Source organism: Anneissia japonica, unplaced genomic scaffold (genome assembly GCF_011630105.1).
Source record: "Anneissia japonica isolate Jap-2015-1 unplaced genomic scaffold, ASM1163010v1 scaffold288018_len440701_cov179, whole genome shotgun sequence".
Taxonomy (NCBI): Eukaryota; Metazoa; Echinodermata; class Crinoidea; order Comatulida; family Comatulidae; genus Anneissia; species Anneissia japonica.
In genome coordinates, this window is record NW_022690319.1 from 137,242 (window position 1) to 156,341 (window position 19,100).

General features: G+C 35.7%; 1 protein-coding gene across 4 annotated transcripts in view; it reads left to right on the forward strand.

Moving 5' to 3' along the window:
- LOC117099881 (transmembrane protein 94-like) overlaps positions 1-19,100 on the forward strand; it is a 27,767-nt gene that overhangs the window by 341 nt on the left and 8,326 nt on the right. The window contains exons 1-24 of one of the 4 annotated variants that reach the window (XM_033239401.1): positions 515-652; positions 1,383-1,764; positions 2,452-2,648; positions 3,054-3,196; positions 3,468-3,570; positions 4,219-4,305; positions 4,816-4,932; positions 6,040-6,087; positions 6,719-6,832; positions 7,447-7,645; positions 8,403-8,452; positions 8,609-8,677; positions 8,765-8,886; positions 9,876-9,966; positions 10,141-10,252; positions 10,713-10,815; positions 12,286-12,462; positions 13,687-13,809; positions 14,914-15,055; positions 15,166-15,837; positions 16,390-16,489; positions 16,829-16,937; positions 17,550-17,721; positions 18,226-18,471. In XM_033239401.1, coding sequence (XP_033095292.1) covers positions 1,383-1,764; positions 2,452-2,648; positions 3,054-3,196; positions 3,468-3,570; positions 4,219-4,305; positions 4,816-4,932; positions 6,040-6,087; positions 6,719-6,832; positions 7,447-7,645; positions 8,403-8,452; positions 8,609-8,677; positions 8,765-8,886; positions 9,876-9,966; positions 10,141-10,252; positions 10,713-10,815; positions 12,286-12,462; positions 13,687-13,809; positions 14,914-15,055; positions 15,166-15,837; positions 16,390-16,489; positions 16,829-16,937; positions 17,550-17,721; positions 18,226-18,471 — 3,678 coding nt within the window. In that variant the 5' untranslated portion in view covers positions 515-652. Of the gene's footprint in view, positions 1-514; positions 653-1,382; positions 1,765-2,451; positions 2,649-3,053; positions 3,197-3,467; positions 3,571-4,218; positions 4,306-4,815; positions 4,933-6,039; positions 6,088-6,718; positions 6,833-7,446; positions 7,646-8,402; positions 8,453-8,608; positions 8,678-8,764; positions 8,887-9,875; positions 9,967-10,140; positions 10,253-10,712; positions 10,816-12,285; positions 12,463-13,686; positions 13,810-14,913; positions 15,056-15,165; positions 15,838-16,389; positions 16,490-16,828; positions 16,938-17,549; positions 17,722-18,225; positions 18,472-19,100 lie in introns of those variants that run through there. The other 3 variants (XM_033239398.1, XM_033239399.1, XM_033239400.1) reach the window with 3 other exon arrangements.

Below are 19,100 nucleotides of genomic sequence, written 5' to 3' on the forward strand. Positions count from 1 at the left end.
GCTACAGTGAACTCGGCCACAAGTCAACTCGGCCACAAGTCATCTCGGCCACAAATCAACTCGGCCACAAGTCAACTCGGCCACAAGTCATTTACTGGTACTACATTGTACTAATTGTTATTATTATTGCTGTTATTATTGTTGTCATTGTTGTTATTATTATTGTTGTTTTTATTACCGTTAGTTTTAATATATATTATTAGTCTTAGCATTAACATTATATATTGTTCAAATTTTTGCTGATATTATTATTATTATTATTACATATATATATATAGTACATATATTTATAGTACCATATAAATAATAAATAATTTTCGATTTTTTATTATTATTCATATTATTATTATTATTATTATTTATTAGTCTTAGTATTATAATTTTAATAATAGTAATTTAAAAAGTTGTTGTCAGCCTGGGATTCCCCAAACCTTATGTTTACCTATTTTTTTGGAGCGCAGGCAACGAATTGTGATTGGCTAATTTTAAGTTTACTCAACCATATCGTCGGGCGGCACACTGACCTCGAGGAGCGGGTTCAACATGTTTTCCTTGTATATGCCTAGAGTACAACTGGGAGGAAATGTTTGACATAAAAATCCCAATAGCAGTAATCTAGGATATAAATAGGTTATCACTAGCCTATATTATAGTAAGTTTATCTTAAAACTGCATAGGCTAGGCCTATAGGCCTACTTTTATAGGCCTAGCATAGGTTTAAATCCTCAACACAACATATCGAGGAAGCTAGGCCCTAGGCCTAGGCTCCTACTCCTAGGCGAGGCCCTACTCTCTCTAGGCCCTAGGCTAGGCCTAGATCTTGTGTGCGTGTGTGCTTCTGCTAGGCTTTGGTCCCGGTAGGCTAGGCCAGGAGGACCCTGACCTGCATTTGTTCTGACGCCTAGCCCTAGGCCTAGTTAGACTACCAAACAGGTGGGGCCTAGCCTAGGCCTTAGGCCTAGCTTTGCATAGTTTGGTGGTGGATTGCCTTTCTTAAGTTTTGGGATAGGATATTTTCATTACCATGCATGGATATATTGTTTCAACGATTTTACACAAGTAATTTATTGGTGGAGTTGGCTTCTTGAACCTCTAGGCCTAAACTAAACCCTTAAACGTCAATCTCACTATCTCAATGCACTACAGTAAAATATCCATTCCCTCTTTATTGAGATATATTATTTATGTTTTAAAACATTTATCAAGAATAGATAGAAGCCTGTAGAAGTTGTAATTTAACATGTATATTTCGTCATCAGAACCTAGGAAGACATTAGAAAGAGAATATTTGCACATTCTTTTTTGTTAATGAAAAATACTTCACTATGCCCCCTATATTGTATACTATGTAATTTTTATTCCCCTATTTATGTTATTCATAGATGGTTGATGAGCCGAATGCCATCGTTGGCCTGCTAAGCCACCAGGCATTGCAGAAGCTGCATAAGGCCGTGGAACATGAGATACAGCAGTTCCAGAATGATCTTCAACAGTCCCAGACCCTCCTGTCCAACCTAGGCCAGCCATTAGGCTTGCGACTTAGCCACCGGTCTCCCTTGCACTGGCTTAGTGCCCTGCTTATCTTGCTGGCAGCAGCTCTGATGATTGTAGCCTATGGTTCATCTGGTAATGAGCTGTACATCGCTGAGGCATTAATACTACTAGTTTTACTGATGATAAATGTCTACGCTACTGGCTGGGATTACAGCTTGCAACGCAATGAAATGATCCGCCGAGGAGAACTATTACTGGATTACATCAGTGGTATGTTTACCCGGGAAAAGCGAAATTTTCTTTTTCAAAATAAAAGTTTTAAGTGTTTTACTTTATAATTCTACTTACTGGTTTGCCAGTTCTATCTGAAAAAAAGGTTATATTTAAGAAAATAATGAAAATGGCATGCAAAAAGTTATGGGTTGCATTATTAAACACATCAAGGACATTCATGTCGACTACTTATTTTAGAAATCCATTAAAAGTATTAACAGCACCAAACACCCTTGAAATCAGTTTATCACTTATTAGAGGTCAGGTAGAATTAAACCAATTGGAGGATGCACAAATAGACACAGAAATTCTTTCATAGTCAATGAAATACACAAAAATGGCGATAGATTTACAGCAGATATTATTCTCCTGAAGACAATTGAAGCAACTCAATTGAAAAGTCAAGACATTTTCAACCAACAACAGTTCTTTTCAGAAATATTTACATGGTGCAAGCATTATATTATTACCTTGCATGCAAAACTTCAAACAATACTTAGGCCTTTTATTGTTTTCTATGTCTTTAATTGTATGCAGCAAGCAAAAATGATTTCATTTATCGCATGTTTGGTTGATGATAATAATGCAATCTTGAAGAACTACATAATAAAGCAGTGTAGAATGCTTAATGCTTAGTTTAAGTATAAGAAAAATCCATCATATAAATGTATAAATTATTTTTAGATTGCATTGATCAGGGAGTGAAATGGACTGCATCATCATACCCATCACTTCACAGCCCATTTACAAAATCATTCAGTTTGATCTGGACATATCGTGATGGTCGGTTAGTCAACCTGCCTAGCGCCCTCCTGGTAGAGGGTGACAGGGTCATGATCCGGCCAGGTCAAGTAGCACCCGCCAAAGTGAGGCATATCGAGGTATGTAAAATAAAGCTAATTTATTTTAAAGAAATTAATTTAGAAAAAATAATTATTTGATTACATTTTTATATTAAATTAAGATGTGCTAGAATTTATTTTAATTGATAATCATGTCTTTACTTGATATGTTTCATTACTTTGTTACTATATCGTCGCTCACATCACAAACTAACACAATTAAATTCAATTGTGTTAGTTCGTGAAATCAAAAAAGCGCGTCAAAATACGCGCTGTTGTCGTTAAGGACTTTTTGTGTGGTAAAGAATACAAAATTGCTTGACAACCAATACGCGCTCGTTTTGACGCGCTACTGTGATCTCACGAACTAACACAATTGAATTTAATTGTGTTAGTTCGTGATGTGAGCGACGATATATATATCAAACTTTTACTATTTCTTAGGAGACAGAATTAATTCTAAATGTTGGTGATCGTTTTGAGGCGGAATCATCCAAGCTATCATCACCAACTCTACCAGTTGCTCGAAAACCTCTAAAAGCTAATTGCTTCCAAGTCTTAGAAACACCGTATCTGAAAAATCTAAGGTTAGAAAGACGTATGCAGTTATCATGCTCTTTATAACTTGAATAAGCACAATTATTCATTTCTTTTCCTATTTCTATAATCACAAAATTAAACATTGTTGAAGAGAGGAAAACTTCATGGCTGGGTGGCCCTGCCCAAGTCTGCCAGTCTGCCCACCATAAATATTAATTTATAAATAGGCTTACATAAGAACTACAGTAACTTTTTAAATTAATATTGACTTTAATGTTGACTCTAGCCTAATGGTATTTTTTTTAAATATATTGGTAGAGTTGCTTTACATCAATCACAGAATCGACCAGTGTCTGTCTTGGAGAACAAACGTATCATGTGCACAAGACTTGTTGAGAGGATTCTTCTACCAATTATATTTGTAGGTTTTTAACTTATATTTTATTTCATTTTTATCAAAATGCTCTATAAAATTATGTTCTATTATGAGACTTTTAGAATGAATCTGTTTGTGGTTGTGAGAGAAACAGGGGAAGAAACAGAAATTCCCCAATGAGGGGTACAAGGTTTCTGATAGGGGGTTCTCTGCTGGTCGTTATTGGCAGTCTTAGTGGATTAAAAATGATCCATTGCGTGTGCATTGTGGATGCCCCCTCCACAAATGCCAATTTCTCCCCCCCCCCCCCGACCGCCCCCCCCATAGATGTTTGAAGCAAAAAAAAAATACACTCAAGTAGTTAAAAATCACCTCATATTTCCATAATTGGTGAGCTAGCACCCCCTCATTTAACCATCAAAACCCCACACCTTCTGCACTTTCATGACCCCCATCAACCCCCATTTCAAATCCTAGATTGCCACTGCCCATTCACAGTTTAAGTTTTTTAATTGCACGGATGATACCTCAAAAACCAGTTCAAATTTGTGTGGAAAATCTCTTGGAAAATAAGTGCACAGAATTGTATTAATTACTGCATTGGTTTTACACTGTATTATAATAGATGAAAAACAGAAATCAAGGTGCATTAATTTATTGATTTATTTTTGTTTTTCTTTATCCTGCATCTAGGTCATTTCATTATTAACAAACATTGGTCGTTACTTAGGTTTGACAGAGGATGTTGGGGAGTGGCCAGAAATGATACTTGCAATACCGGTAAGAAATAGAAAGTTGTATATTTATTTTCAATGATAAAATATCCAGATATGTTCCCTGAAAGTGGACAAAATTTACAAAATAAATAAAATAAATTAAGTATAATTTCTTTAATACAATGATTGATCAGTAGTTGAATTTACAGTCAAACAGTTGTACTTGTTACGTACTATGAATTTCTGCCAACACAAATTTGCAAAATGTGTTTAGCTACACTAGCCAGTTGGAACCTCCTCCTTATCAGACAGGGGCTTCAAGGTCTTAAATATCATCCCACCAGCAAGAACACCAACCACAAACAAGCTGTAGGAAGCACCAATAGAATTACAATATACAGGTTTTCATTTTGGACGGTTCCAAACATTAATGTGTGTCTTTCTTGAATGCACTGATTTCAATTTCAAAATAGTAAAACACTGTTATGTTTATCATCACTGCATTATTATTTACTATGTTTTATCAAATGTTATATATTATGGTTTATCATCTGTTTTTTTCTTCTCTCCTCAGATAAACACTGTCATACCCCTGCTCCCACTATTCTTTCCAATGTGCTGGATTGTAGTTAACAGCTTTGGTGTTGCAAGAATAGTTGCTGTCTTTAACAAAGCATTGCAGAAGGAAGAGGTAGATCATATCCGTAAAGCAGCTGTCCAGACTATCAAATTCTGTTTGACAAAAGCATGTGTCATGATGACATCACATTATGACCAAATATAGGCACATGATGACTATATATGGGCATACAACAGTTTTTTTGTCAAAGAAAAGTTCATAGTATTGACAGAACCTAAAACATTTTTCTCTTCAATTGCAGTTTTATTGTTTATTATTGTTTATGGTCTGTGAAAATGCACGCAGTTAAGTATTTTCTTACTCTGTATTAATTGTCTTGGACAAGGACACAAACGACTTGCACAGCATGGGCTACAAACTCGCCCCTTAACAAACTTCCCCCTAACAGACTCGCCCCCCCCCCCCTTCAAAATCGCTCCTTACAAACTGGTGCTTCTTAAGAAATTCGCTCCATGCAAACTCGCCCCTACAAACTTTCCTCCTAACAAACTCGCCCCCTAACAAACTCGCCCCCTACAAACTCACTCCTTACCAACTTTCCCCCAACAAACTCGTCCCTTGTAAGGGGCGAGTTTGCTAGGGGCAAGTTGACTGCAATCCCACCAAACGTTTCCATGCTTGTCAGGCTATAGATGTGGTTATTGTTCCTTATTTTAATCTTCACTGATTTTTATCTGTAATTTAATAAATAAGATAGGGTGATGATGATGATAATTATTTGGGTGATGATGTGATGATGACTGGCCTTGTTACGGAGGAGGATGACACTTGTGATGGGGTCGGTAGGATGTGATGAGGATGATGCTGAATTGTTGGACGATGATGGTGATGAGATAAAAGAGTAGGAGGATTACAATGTACTTGCGATAATAATAACAATAGATTGTGCTGATCTTGGAAAGTAGATATTGTGAAGATATTTTTTTTTTTTAATTGAAATGTGAATGCATGTAGATCCTCCTGTTTCATTCTTTTATTTGCCTGGGATTAAATGTAATATTTATGTATATTATTAACTATGTGTTCTTTAACAGCTCTTAACACTAAGTAGTTTGTACTGTACTATCATTTGTATTAATGCATGATTGTGTTAATTACTAGCTGAATTTTCTTTTTTTTCTTTTTTAATTTATCCACAAAACCATCAATTTATTTTAGCGACATGCTATAAGTGATGAACTCGAGACCGAGAAAGCAATCACTTCCGTAAGTAAAATACATGAATGATTGTGTCTCAGAGACTTACCGTAAATACACTAATACTGCCCTCTTTTGACGAGTCATGCCCCTGTCTTCTGAAGAATTTTCACATCATTTGTATTACATTGTAAATGCCAGCTTATTGCATATTAGCCAATAACATGTCGGAGAGCTCCAGGTGTTAACATCTTTAACATTAAACTTCTAATCGATTACCACAAAACTCTAAAATACTTTAATGAAACCACTTAGCATATTGCATGCATTACTGTCCAGGTGTATATTATTGTCCACTGTGTCGATATGACATCATCATGTCTATATATATGTGCATATCACATATATATTTGTCACAGAAAATTTAACAGTGTCAACAAGACTTTAGCAGAGTTTCAGTTACAGCTATTAGATGACATCTGTGTTACCATGTGACAATTTGTGAATTAAATATTGTGAAAAAAATGTTTGCTATGGGTGCTTCTCTATTTGAATAACATTAACAGCATGGCAAGTTTATCCTTGTTTTTTAGGTGGGAGGGCGAGGAGGTAGTTGACATTTTAAGTCTTTTTAATATTGTTTACTTAATTGGTAGAATAATAATTACAATGTTAATTTTTAATTAACAAATAATTTTAGGATGATTCGCTTCCATGGAATGAAGTATGGGAACATTTCAAAGCCATCATTTGCGGCTCATCCAGCTATCTCCCTAGAACAAGTAACCTTTTCCATGCACTTGGAAGTATGACAGTAAGTTACCAGAAATGCAAATAAATTTGATCAATAATTGAACAATATTAGATCGTATAAGCTAATACTAAAATGATATACCGTAAATCCTTGAATAAGCACCACTCTTGAATATGGGCTGCACTAAACATGATTTTTTGCACTAAGTGCCGCTCTTGAATAAGCGCCGCAGCGCTTAAGCGAGAGTACATGTTACCCTGTTTGTAATGAAACACTTTGAGAAACAGGTTTTAAATACAATGTGTACAGTGTTCAAATAAATAAATAGTTCACAATGAAGACACAAGCATATCTTGGTAAATGTTTATTTACGATTATGTAGGGCCTATAGTCCTACCAAACTACAGGAATATGTGAGATACAATACTAACATAGGAACACATGGAAGCGCCACCAGTAATTTTCATAATAAGTGCCACTCTCGAATAGGCGTCGCACTGAAGCCTTAAAAAATGTTATAAGTGCTGTGGTGCTTATTTGAGGATTTTCGGTAATCATCATAAATCTATAGCATTCTTTTAATAAAGTAAAGATTTTCACACAATTCTTTGTACTGATTGGCCAGTTACTTGCTGTTTTGTGGTAAAGGAAAATAAAGAAGTATATTTTTATAGGTGTTCAGTTGTGTTGATAAGCGAGGAATATTGTCGCAGCCTGATCCGTCCGTTGAGAGAGTATTTTTTCTGACTGGTCTCCAGCCAGATGATGCGTCCACCACCGATTCTGTCTTTACTGCTTCTGAGGATCATAGTAAAACTGAGCAAACGGACGTGGATGAAAACGAACAGGGAATCCAGGTTGTAAAGAAACCAAGTAAGAATACTCAGATTTTCAAATATTCCTAAATTTTTGTGTCTATGCCCCATCGGGAACAAAGACACTATGTTATGATCTGGCAGATAAAGATGACGGAAAGGGTAAATCCGATGGAGGTGCATGATGGGTCATGTGTCATCTTAAGTACCTTATTACGGTACGAAAGTCAAGAAATGCAACAAAAAATACAACACCACACATTTCCTAATAACAGAATCACATGTGGATACTCTATTAGAAAACATAATACAGTAAGGCGGTATAGGGCATGGACACTTGCTCCTGCTGTGAGCTTATTTTTACTTATGTGAGTTGCTGTTAAGATATGAGTTTACATTTGCACTTACACTGATAATGATGGTTATAATTTTATATTCATTGCCATATTATGGTCAATGTAGTTTTTGGTTTGCTTGTTGGGTGATGTCCATATTAGCTTATAAATGTATATGAGTAACACATTCTTCCTAACTACAACCTTTTTGAAACATGGAAAAAATTCTTTTAAGTAAATTCAGAAAATATATATGTACTGTTTGTGAGCTTTTTTTTTGTTTACTTACAAGAATTTCCATGTTTCATGCATCACAGAAACCAGATGAAATTACTTGAGCTTACAACCTTTTTTTTTTTTATTAAAAGTCCAAAAACCTTTTTTTTTTTTAATTAAAAGTCCAAATTTTTCTACTCTGCTGCAAACAACAACTTCAATTCAATCCATTTATTTTATTGTTGTGCTTTTCTCATACTGCAGTCATGCAAGATGCTAATGGTGAAATACTTGGCCTTTCTGCCAATCTTAATGTAAGTTTTATGAATATTAATTACTAAGTTGTGTACTTCAATATTAAGTTTTTTTTTTCAATAATTTGTATAAAGAAGTGGATATTCAACAAATTGGAATGATGATTTTATTTCAAGCTAATTTCCATCTGTTTTTCTGGTTTTTTTATTTTTCAGTCAGATTCAAAGGAGGTTCAGTTTGATGAGCCTGATTGGGAGAAACACATCAACTCTCTGAAACCAATGGTATGTATAAATTCTCATCATGCAGTAAACTTCTTCTTTATTACATCATGAAGTTATTCTTATGTGATAATGTTTTTTTTTTTTCAGGGGTTGAATATTCTACTGAATACATGCAACAAACAGACTGTTGAACATCATTCGCAGTTCATTGATCATGTGTACTGCGCTGGAAACTTGAAGGAAAACCCTCTCTATATTCAACAGCAAAGGTAAAATGCTAAAATTATATCACTATGTATATTACTTGCTTACTTACTTTACTTTACTTGATAGTAGAGATTCTTGAAGCATCTTGCTTATGAGCCCTTCATGCATTAGCATTACAGTTCATAATATGGAAGGTAAAGTTTCGGATGGTTTTTGTGAGCTTTTGCAAGTAAAGTTTTGAACTGGTTTACAGATTTAGAAATTACAACAAAATTTGGTAGTGAGTTCCATTCATTTATTAAATGCACAGAAAAAGCATTTCTGCGAACCTCAGATCTGAATAAAATAGGCCGAATGTGAAGGCTACGGCCTCGTGACACTGAATCCGTTATTCTCGTAAAAAGCATTCTTCCGGTAGGTCTTCAAATTGGTTTAATATCTTAAAAATCTGAATTAAGTTGGCTTTGATGCAACGATAAGTAAGAGATGGCAGTCCAAGTATCCGGAGACGATCATGGTATTCAAAATCACGTATAGATGTAATGAGCTTAGTTGCACTGCATTGAAGATTTTGAATAACTATGACGTCCTTTTTAAATACTGGACTCTAATATTCAAGTCTAGGGAGGACGATGGCTTTATAAATGAGAAGAAATGAATCTGTTGATAAATGAGAAGAAATGAATCTGTTATACTAAATGTCAAAAGCAATTTTCATGGGAATCTATCTGATGCTGGCATGCAATGTAGTCATATATAAATATCATTTTCATTAATATTTCTATATGTACGTACATACATATCTATAATATGCTTTATCAGAACCTAACATTAGTCTATATACTCTATTGTCTTTTTTTACCTTTGAAAATATCGATCTCCTGAGCTCTTTATTGATAATTGGCCAGGATGAAGCATGTAGTCATATTTACATAACAATTCATGCTTTATAAGAAGACCATGTACAGTGTAGGTGAGAGAAATTTTATACACACCAAATATTTTTATACACTTTTATGTAAATCTACTTGTATGTCTTTTCCATTTAAAGCTGTTTATGTCAGTTAGCGAGGCTTATTGGCTTTACTGACCGTGCTACCGATTCCTACAAACTTCAACATCAACTTGCAGCCTACAGACCTGTAAGTGTAAACAACGGCCATTATTTCACTTTTATGACTTGCTTTTCTTTTTAGAATTTATTCAATCTTATTTTTGGTTTGCCTGTACTGCGTCTTGGACCCTCTATCTTGACTGCAGTCTCTGAGCCCCCATTCATCTTTTATTTTGTTTCCTCTTGCTTTATGATGTTGTAGATTCAGAAACTACAACCAGAGAGAGGTCGGATCCAAAGAGTACAAACATTCATTAAACGCAAAACACCAATCCCACACATGATGTCAGTAATTGTAGAAGACACAAGAACAGGTAACAATAATCATTATAGTTTTCAACAAATGATTTTACTGTATATTTTAATCATTTCATATATCTATTTTATTTATGCAGTTGTTTTTAACATCAAACGTGTAAATGAAAATGAATACTGTAATTGATTGAGTGATTGGTTAGTTGTATGCTTGTCAGTTAGCTGGTTGCTCGGTTGGTTGGTTGATTGATTAGTAATGATCAATTGGTTGGTTGGTCGTTCGATTGATTGGTCGGTCCGTCCATCCGTCCGTCGGTTGGTTGATTGATCGATTGGTTGGTTGATTGATTGGTTGGTTGGTTGGTTTGATTGGTTGGTTGGTTGGTTGGTCAGTTGGTTGGTGGGTCGGTCAGTCCTTCAGTTGAATGAATGATGGAATCATTTAATGTCTGAATGCTTGAATGATTCATTGATTTATTGAACGACTGATTGATTGATTGACTCATTGGTTGATTGTAGAAATGCAGCAATTACTGACACAAGGAACTGCTGACTTTGTCTTGGATGCATGCACTGACTTTTGGGATGGCTCTGATATCTGCCCAATATTTGAAAATCACAGGTAAATTTATTGAAAATTTTATATAATTGAGTATTTGATTCTGTATGATTTAGTGACAAATAAGGGTGTGGATAGGTGAGTGCATGAAAACTAACAGAATAAATAGACTGACACACATTAATATAACTACATAGAACAATGCTTAGATCAATACATAGATACACAGATCAGTACATAGATAGAAAGATCAATATATAGGTACACAGATCAATACATAGGTACACAGATCAATACATAGGTACACAGATCAATACATAGGTACACAGATCAATACATAGGTACACAGATCAATACATAGGTACACAGAACAGTACATACATACACAGATCAATACATAGGTACAGAGATCAATACATAGATACACAGAACAGTACATACATACACAGATCAATACATAGGTACAGAGATCAATACATATATACACAGTACATACATACACAGATCAATAAAGGTAAACAGGTCAATACATAGGTACATAAATCAATACATAGATACACAGAACAGTACATAGATACAAAGATCAATACATAGGTACACAGATCAATACATAGGTAGGTACACAGATCAATACATAGATACACAGATCAATACATAGGTACAGAGAACAGTACATACATACACAGATCAATACATAGGTACACAGATCAATACATAGATACACAGAACAGTACATACATACACAGATCAATACATAGGTACACAGATCAATACATAGGTACACAGATCAATACATAGGTACACAGAACAGTACATACATACAAAGATCAATACATAGGTACACAGATCAATACATAGGTACACAGAACAGTACATGCATACACAGATCAATACATAGGTACAGAGATCAATACATATATACACAGAACAGTACATACATACACAGATCAATACAGGTACACAGGTCAATACATAGGTACACAGATCAATACATAGATACACAGAACAGTACATAGATACAAAGATCAATACATAGGTACACAGATCAATACATAGGTACACAGATCAGTACATAGGTAGGTACACAGATCAATACATAGATACACAGATCAATACATAGGTACAGAGAACAGTACATACATACAAAGATCAATACATAGGTACACAGATCAATACATATGTACACAAATCAATACATAGGTAACAGTACACAGATCAATACATAGATACACAGAACAGTACATACATACACAGATCAATACATAGATTGACACATAGATACTTAGATAAATATATAGTCTCTCTGTTGTGGACAGACAAGAGTAGCTGGTACCGGTTTACCAGGTAGCTCAGAGACGAAGAGACCCTCAGGGGAAAAGCAAGTTACTGTAAAAACTAGTGAGACCATTTCAGTATAAAGTTTCAACTGCATTACAGCTATGTATGTATGTATGGTATTATATATACCTAGATAAATACTGGGGTGATACATAAATACATAGATCAATACAATATATACATACTTTCTTACAGGAAGAAAATTTTAGATTTTTACCAACGCCAGTGTTTAGCATCGTATTGCTGGGCATTCTCCTACCGACCCATGGTGCACTCCATAGCTAATTACCTTGAACAGTGCTTCATAGAGCTACCCAAGCGGAGCAAGCAAGGACAACCAGTAGTAGAGTATGAATCTCCACATGTATCCAGGTAAGTGTGGCTTAGCTGAGAATGGTAGGTTAATTCTTACATGGGCTGCAGGCAACAACAAATGTGGCAAAGACAAGCCAAACCAGTCACATGTCGCAAATCCAGTTTCGGAGATATTGTCCAAAACATGCTGGAATGTCAGTTTTTTTTAATCTGTTTTATTGCACTAAACTAACATTTATGTATATATACATCATACTGTACTGTTATTTTCCCCACTTTCAATGTTAAAACAACAATTTTCAACGATTTGGTGATGGTTTCTGCCTGAGAAATGCCCGAAATCATAAACTTTGAAGGCTGATTCTCAAATATTGTTCTTTAAGCAGCTGTATTTTTAAACTCCTGTAACTTCTCAAGGGAATGTCGGATTTAAATAATTTTTTTACCACTTTATAGCTTTTATTTTACTGTTGAACACTGTATTAGTAAATAAAAATTGATTTTTGCAACGACTGACTGGTTTGGCTTGTCTTTGCCACAAATGTAGACCTAGAAATAAGTTGCAATTAAATGTTCATAGTTACTGGAATTGTTAGAATAATCAAGAACCTTCTCCTTTATTTTAGATAATAGCAAAACCATGGTGGTCCCTTTAGCAGGGTACATACCATATTTATTTGAATAAATGCCCCGGGGTGTTAATTGTTGAGAAAGGTATTTGAAGGGGAGTTTATTCAAGGGTGGTGTTTATTTGAGCGTGGTGTTTATTTTTTTGGTGTAAAATATACGCCCCTTAATTTTGTCGTATATGTGGAACTACAGCACATATTTACCGTCAAAATGTGTTATTCCGTGATGATCCCAATCAGTTTAGAAAAAATGTAATTTTAGTGGAGTAGAACATAAACAAAATGTGTTGAGAATGATGTTGGGGTTGGAATTTAAAGCATTTATTCTAGGGAAAAAAAAAAAATGCCCCGCGGCGTTTATTCGAGGGAGGCGTTCATTCCAAATGCGGCTATTGAGGGATTTGTTCAGAACAATTTAAAAAGCTTATTTCGTTCTGGCACTCTTAAAGCGGTGATTGCCAAAATATTTGTGGAGACTAAAAAGATATTTAATTCAAAAGTATTGTGTGCTCATAAGTGCTGTGTGATGTAATAAGTTCCTGGGAACAAATTTCACTAGATATGCCCGGAAATGCATTCTCTAAGACTGGTGACTCTAGAATAAGGTGTGTTATTTTATACAGCACAGTATTTCATTTTTTAAAATCTTCAGGGCATCTTGGAATGGTAGCCGATATGATCTTGATGTGAATGATGGGTCCGAACGGCCGTATCACAGTTTAGATTCCGCAATGAATGCAGTCGGAGATATCAGGGATGCAGAAGGGTGCTACAAGTAAGTCTGGATACCCAAACAGCCTAAGAAATTAATTAAATTAATTAATTATTAAAGTACTGATTACTGCATAGCACTTATGAACATGTACAAACAAACAAGTATGTAAATGATGAAAAAGTGCTTAAAAATAGGAACGCGGGCCTGTTTTTAATTATGATCCTACTTTTAATTATGCTGAACGTTTATCCCTCCTTCAGATTTCACTTATTTCTGACCGTTATAAATACCTCCTTCTTTCTTTTGTATTGTCTTGCTTCCATAGAAAATATGAAATTGAACCAAATCTTCTTCCTGTTGTTAATAACCATCATCTGTTTGATTTTAGATTTAAGATCCAATTTGCTAGAACCAATTGTTATAAATTTACTGTTTTTAATTATTTATGGAATGACCTACCTCCAAATATTAGGGAATGTGCAATTAATTCCACAAAATTTAAATATGTACTTAAGCAATATTTTTTTAATTAAATCATATTAAATTAATTAAATTATATTTTTACCTTAATGGAATTGTAATTCTCTTAATAATATTAATAATATTTTATTTTATTTTTATTAATTTTTTATATTGTACATATATGAATTGTGAATTTTTCAGATTTTAATGTTTGTATTTTTAATGTTTTTGAGAGCCTTTAGATAGTGATTAAGTTCGCTTTTAGGTAATCCTCGGGCTTTTTGTTTTTTTGTCATTTGTTTCTCCTATCTATTGTACTGTATTGTCTTGCCTGGAAATAAATAAAATAAAATAATAAAAATGTCGTTGCCAAGTTGTTGCTAACGAAAAAATTATAGAGTAATACACCCGCGCGCGATCCAAAAGCGGGGAACACATAGGTTTGTCGCATCAAAGGGAAAGTTCGCTTTTTGGTAATCCTCAGGCTTTTTGTTTTTGTCATTTGTTTCTCTTATCTATTGTACTGTATTGTTTTGCCTGGAAATAAATAAAATAAAGTGTTATCTTAATTCTTGTTGTCTTAAAAAATGCTACCAATGAGACTCAATCTTACGACCTCTTGCTGTCTAAGTCAGCGTTAGGCCACTAAACCACATACAGTCTTGCCAATAAGGACATATATTTCTGTTTTGTTTTTACTAGAGCTCAATGTGGCCAGATTTTTATAGGAATGGTGTCCTGTAACTATCAGGCCAAGTCCGACATCGTGAACCTCTTGGAGAACCTGGATGAAGCATGCATTCGCTTTGTGCATTTTTCACGCGACCAAGAACTCAGGAGCAAGGTACCGATAGCCTTATGTGGTTAATATTCTTATTTTTGAATTGGGTGAATGTGTCGAATTGTGAATAATAATATTATTAGTACTAAATAAATACTTTCTTGTAATTGCAGGTTTTTTCAGAAAAAATTGGTTTAGAAACTGGTTGGAACTGTCACATTTCACTTCTTAGTGAAGATCCAACATCCAATCAGGTATCGCAACAAGCTTCTGAGTCATCGTCCAAGCCTGAACATATAAAGGTTAATGTGGAAACAGGTCAGGTCACGTTTCATGGCCAGGAGGAATTCACAGAAGATGATGTTGGAAGAACAGGTCCCGATGGAGAATCTGAAGACAATGTAAACCAGAGTATAATAGAAATTGAGGTTACAGAACATCAAGATAATGACACTGGTGATTTTTTAGATACTGATGGAAAAGAATCTCCTAAAGACTCTTCCAAAGTAAGAGATAGTGATAGTATTGCAGATGCAACATCTGAAAGAAGTGCATTGCTTCCACAACCTCTGACACAAGAGAACTTGGCAATCCAAGGTCATGCTAGCCAGGGAGATGTCAGTGGAGAGTCTGAGACAACAGGACTTCTGACGGCTAAGACATCTACATGCCACGGAGAACAGAAGCATGTTCGTCTACCAACCCTAAGCAGCGCACACAGCCTTGATAGTGTGTCTCTGAACCAGGAACGTCAACGTCACTTTTCAGAGACGTTTAGTGACACTGATGCCGATACAGAGAGCGTCACAGACCCTGGTAGCACTGGTTTTGATATATTCAACCGAGTAAGTATAAGTTCTTAATTTAAATTTGGTAGTCTGTATAAATGATTATTTTATAAACTGTTTGAGAATGATTGAGCCTCCCTACTTCAGTGGCATATCCAGGATTTTGAAAAGGGAGATGTCGAATCGAAATATTACATTCGCTGAACTTGGCTTTTTATTCCCATTAATTTACTATTATTTTGTTCACGTTTGAAAAAAACAAGTGGGTGCTCAGGCACTGTAGTATCTCCCTGCACTCTTCCTGTTGAAAATGCCTTGGTTTTGAAGCCATAGCCATTGTTTTCATGATAAAATTGTTTAATCATACATCGCTTGTGTCCTTGAGCAATGCACTTTACATTGCTTCAATCTACCCGGCTGTATCAATGGGTAGCAGAAAACTGCTGAGAGTAGCCTGTGGTGGACCAGCGTCCCACCCAGGGGGAATATCACACACTCATCTGCTTCATGCTACAGAAACTGGGGATAAGCTCCACTAGTGGCTCAGCAAGGATATACTTCTTACTATTGGGAGCAAACATATAATGATGTCGCATTCGTGTCTTGCAGGCAAAATTACCTCGAGGTATCCAAAACATACGACCTCACCTGGACCAGGTGGACAATGTGCCTCTGCTGGTTCCACTTTTCACAGATGTCACCCCAGAAAGTAAGTTGACCTTCCAACTGCCAGTTCTACATATTTAGGTCATATTTCATAGTATTGGTGAGCCTACATTCATCCAAAATTGTACTATCTATATTTTCTTCGATTCTGTGTAATCAAGGGTTTTTTCCCTCCCGGAACCTTGATTCCGAAATAATGGGGTCGTATGTGTCCGGGTTTAGTTTTTCCATCAATTAATAGTAGTTTATTTCAGCTGGGTGGTGGTGGATTGTGGTGGAATTAACTAATGGATTATTTTTTAACTATAATGTGGCAGATATAATTATGATGAAGGTGTTCCATAATACCAAGTTGTGTCAATGTTTTATATGATGATTGCAGCAACAAGGGAAATGCTACAGATAATGCAAGAGTATGGTGAGGTTGTTTGCTGCATCGGTAGCAGTTTAAACGTCAGCAATACAGAGATATTCATGCAAGCCAATGCGAGGTATCGTTATAATATAATGTCGAAATTAAGCCAACAAACTATAGATTTCACTAGGTAATAGGCATTCAATGTAAATTATATTTATTAAAATATTTCATTCAATAAATAACAGATTTAAAAGGAAGAATTTGGTTATAGTACTTAATAATAGTATTATATTTATATAGTGCATATTGCACATTGCCCCTATACATTGGTTTTTTTTGCTGCTGGGTGACCATAAACACCCTCCCCTCAGCAGCCACTAAGACACATCTGAGAGGGTTGTCAGTTTAGTCGCAGACACTTCAACAGGTTGGAGTTTAATGTTGCACCCAGGACGTTCCTGAGTTTAATGTTGTACCCAGGACGTTCCTAACTACCTTAGGCTACGCTTAACTACTCTTAAAATACTGTACTTTACTCTTAACTACAATTAGTTACTTCCAGTAATGACAATCAGGAAAGGTGGATTAAGAAACTTCTCTTTTTTTTTGCATTTTTTGAAGCAGGCTTGGTTTTTATGAACTGTATTTTTTTGTTGTAGCAATTTAATCGTTAATAAACCAAACAAAATGGATGTACAAATAAGCAAACCAGATTAAACTATTTGAATATTAATATTTTTTTCAGCCTTGCGTTAGATCCATTACTGCCCAGTACTTGTTCCGGTCGTCCTGCGCATCAGTCTTTATTACGTACAAAATACTCCCCCCTTAACGTCACTCGTCAATTAGCCAGCTTGCCATGCTGTTTAACATTCCATACAGACGACAATGTTCGCCTCACAAAACTCATTAAGGAGGTCAGTTGAAATTTAATTAGATTTTGATTGTTGGAAATTGTGATGCTGATGGTGGTATTTTTTATAGTGATGACCACAACTATGGCAAATGATGATGATGATAATGATGTTAGTAAAGGGTAAATGTAGGAAAATGACCCATAACTTGCATCGTCATTGTGCTGTATTGAATGGGCGTGGTCTGGGACTACCTAGCCGCAGTAAAGAAGGGCTTATAGTAGCTACATGTTCATATCATTCCACAACAACAGGGGCTGAAACGAACCATAGCGTCAGGATAACCTCCTACTCTCCAAAAGATGCAATGGGTTCTTTAAGGTACACACGAGCCAGATGTATACCAACCGAACCCTGAGCTAGTAGCGGCTCAAACCATTGCCGATGTTAAGGCTCATGTTAGCCTTACCGCTCAGCCACTTGAAGATGTTCAAGGTTCTTCCTAAAGAAATTTACATACATTAAACATGATTCATTAACCACTTCTTATTTGTCTTTCTTTTTTAGGCGAGGGGCTTCAGTTCAGCAATTTATACAACTGAGATTTTCCTGATATTTTGTTTGGTATCTCTTAGCATGTTATATTTACTGTCCTCTCTCCTCATGCTACCCCCACCGCTGACTGGAGGACAACTGTTGTGGGTAGTTATTATAATAATCCCGATGTTAAGTCACTCTTTACTTGCTTGCCCAGTGGATAAACAGATTATGACTCAAGCAGTCGGCAAGAATAACAGACACAAAGACTGGGAGGTAAATTTTTGAAATAATTCATGGGACTCAAAAATGGTATATACTAATATAAACAGTAATATCTAGTGGAAGCATTAGCTAAAAAACTTATTGGTGTTAACATAAAACCACAAAGTTATTCGGAAATTCACCTCCCACTGAAATGTACATCAGTGCGAGTTTTGCAATGCTTATGCATGGGTTGCCTTGAACAAATAGTTCAGAGAACAGCATGGAGTATCATGGCCGAGTCGAATGGCCGAGCGGTTAGCAGGGATGCCGCAAGCTATAGCCATAATATCGGCGCTGGTTCGAACGGCACGCTCGCCTATGGTTCTGGTGGTAGAACAAGTCTTCTCGGATAAGGACTAGAAACCGTAGGCCCAGTGTATACAATGGCTCGTGTGCACTATAAAGAACCCAGTACATTCTTCGAGACGAGTAGGGGGTTACCCCGGTGTACTGGAACAGACAGCCCCTGTGGTGGACGACGAGAGTTGCTGGTACCGGGTTGCACAGACACGAAGGGACCCTTAGGGGCGAAGAAAGTCATTGGTCGAGTTCCTAGTCTATATTTCAAGAGCCCTGAGCATCTTACATTAGATGGATATGTGCGCTATATAAAACTACACTATTATTATTATTATTAT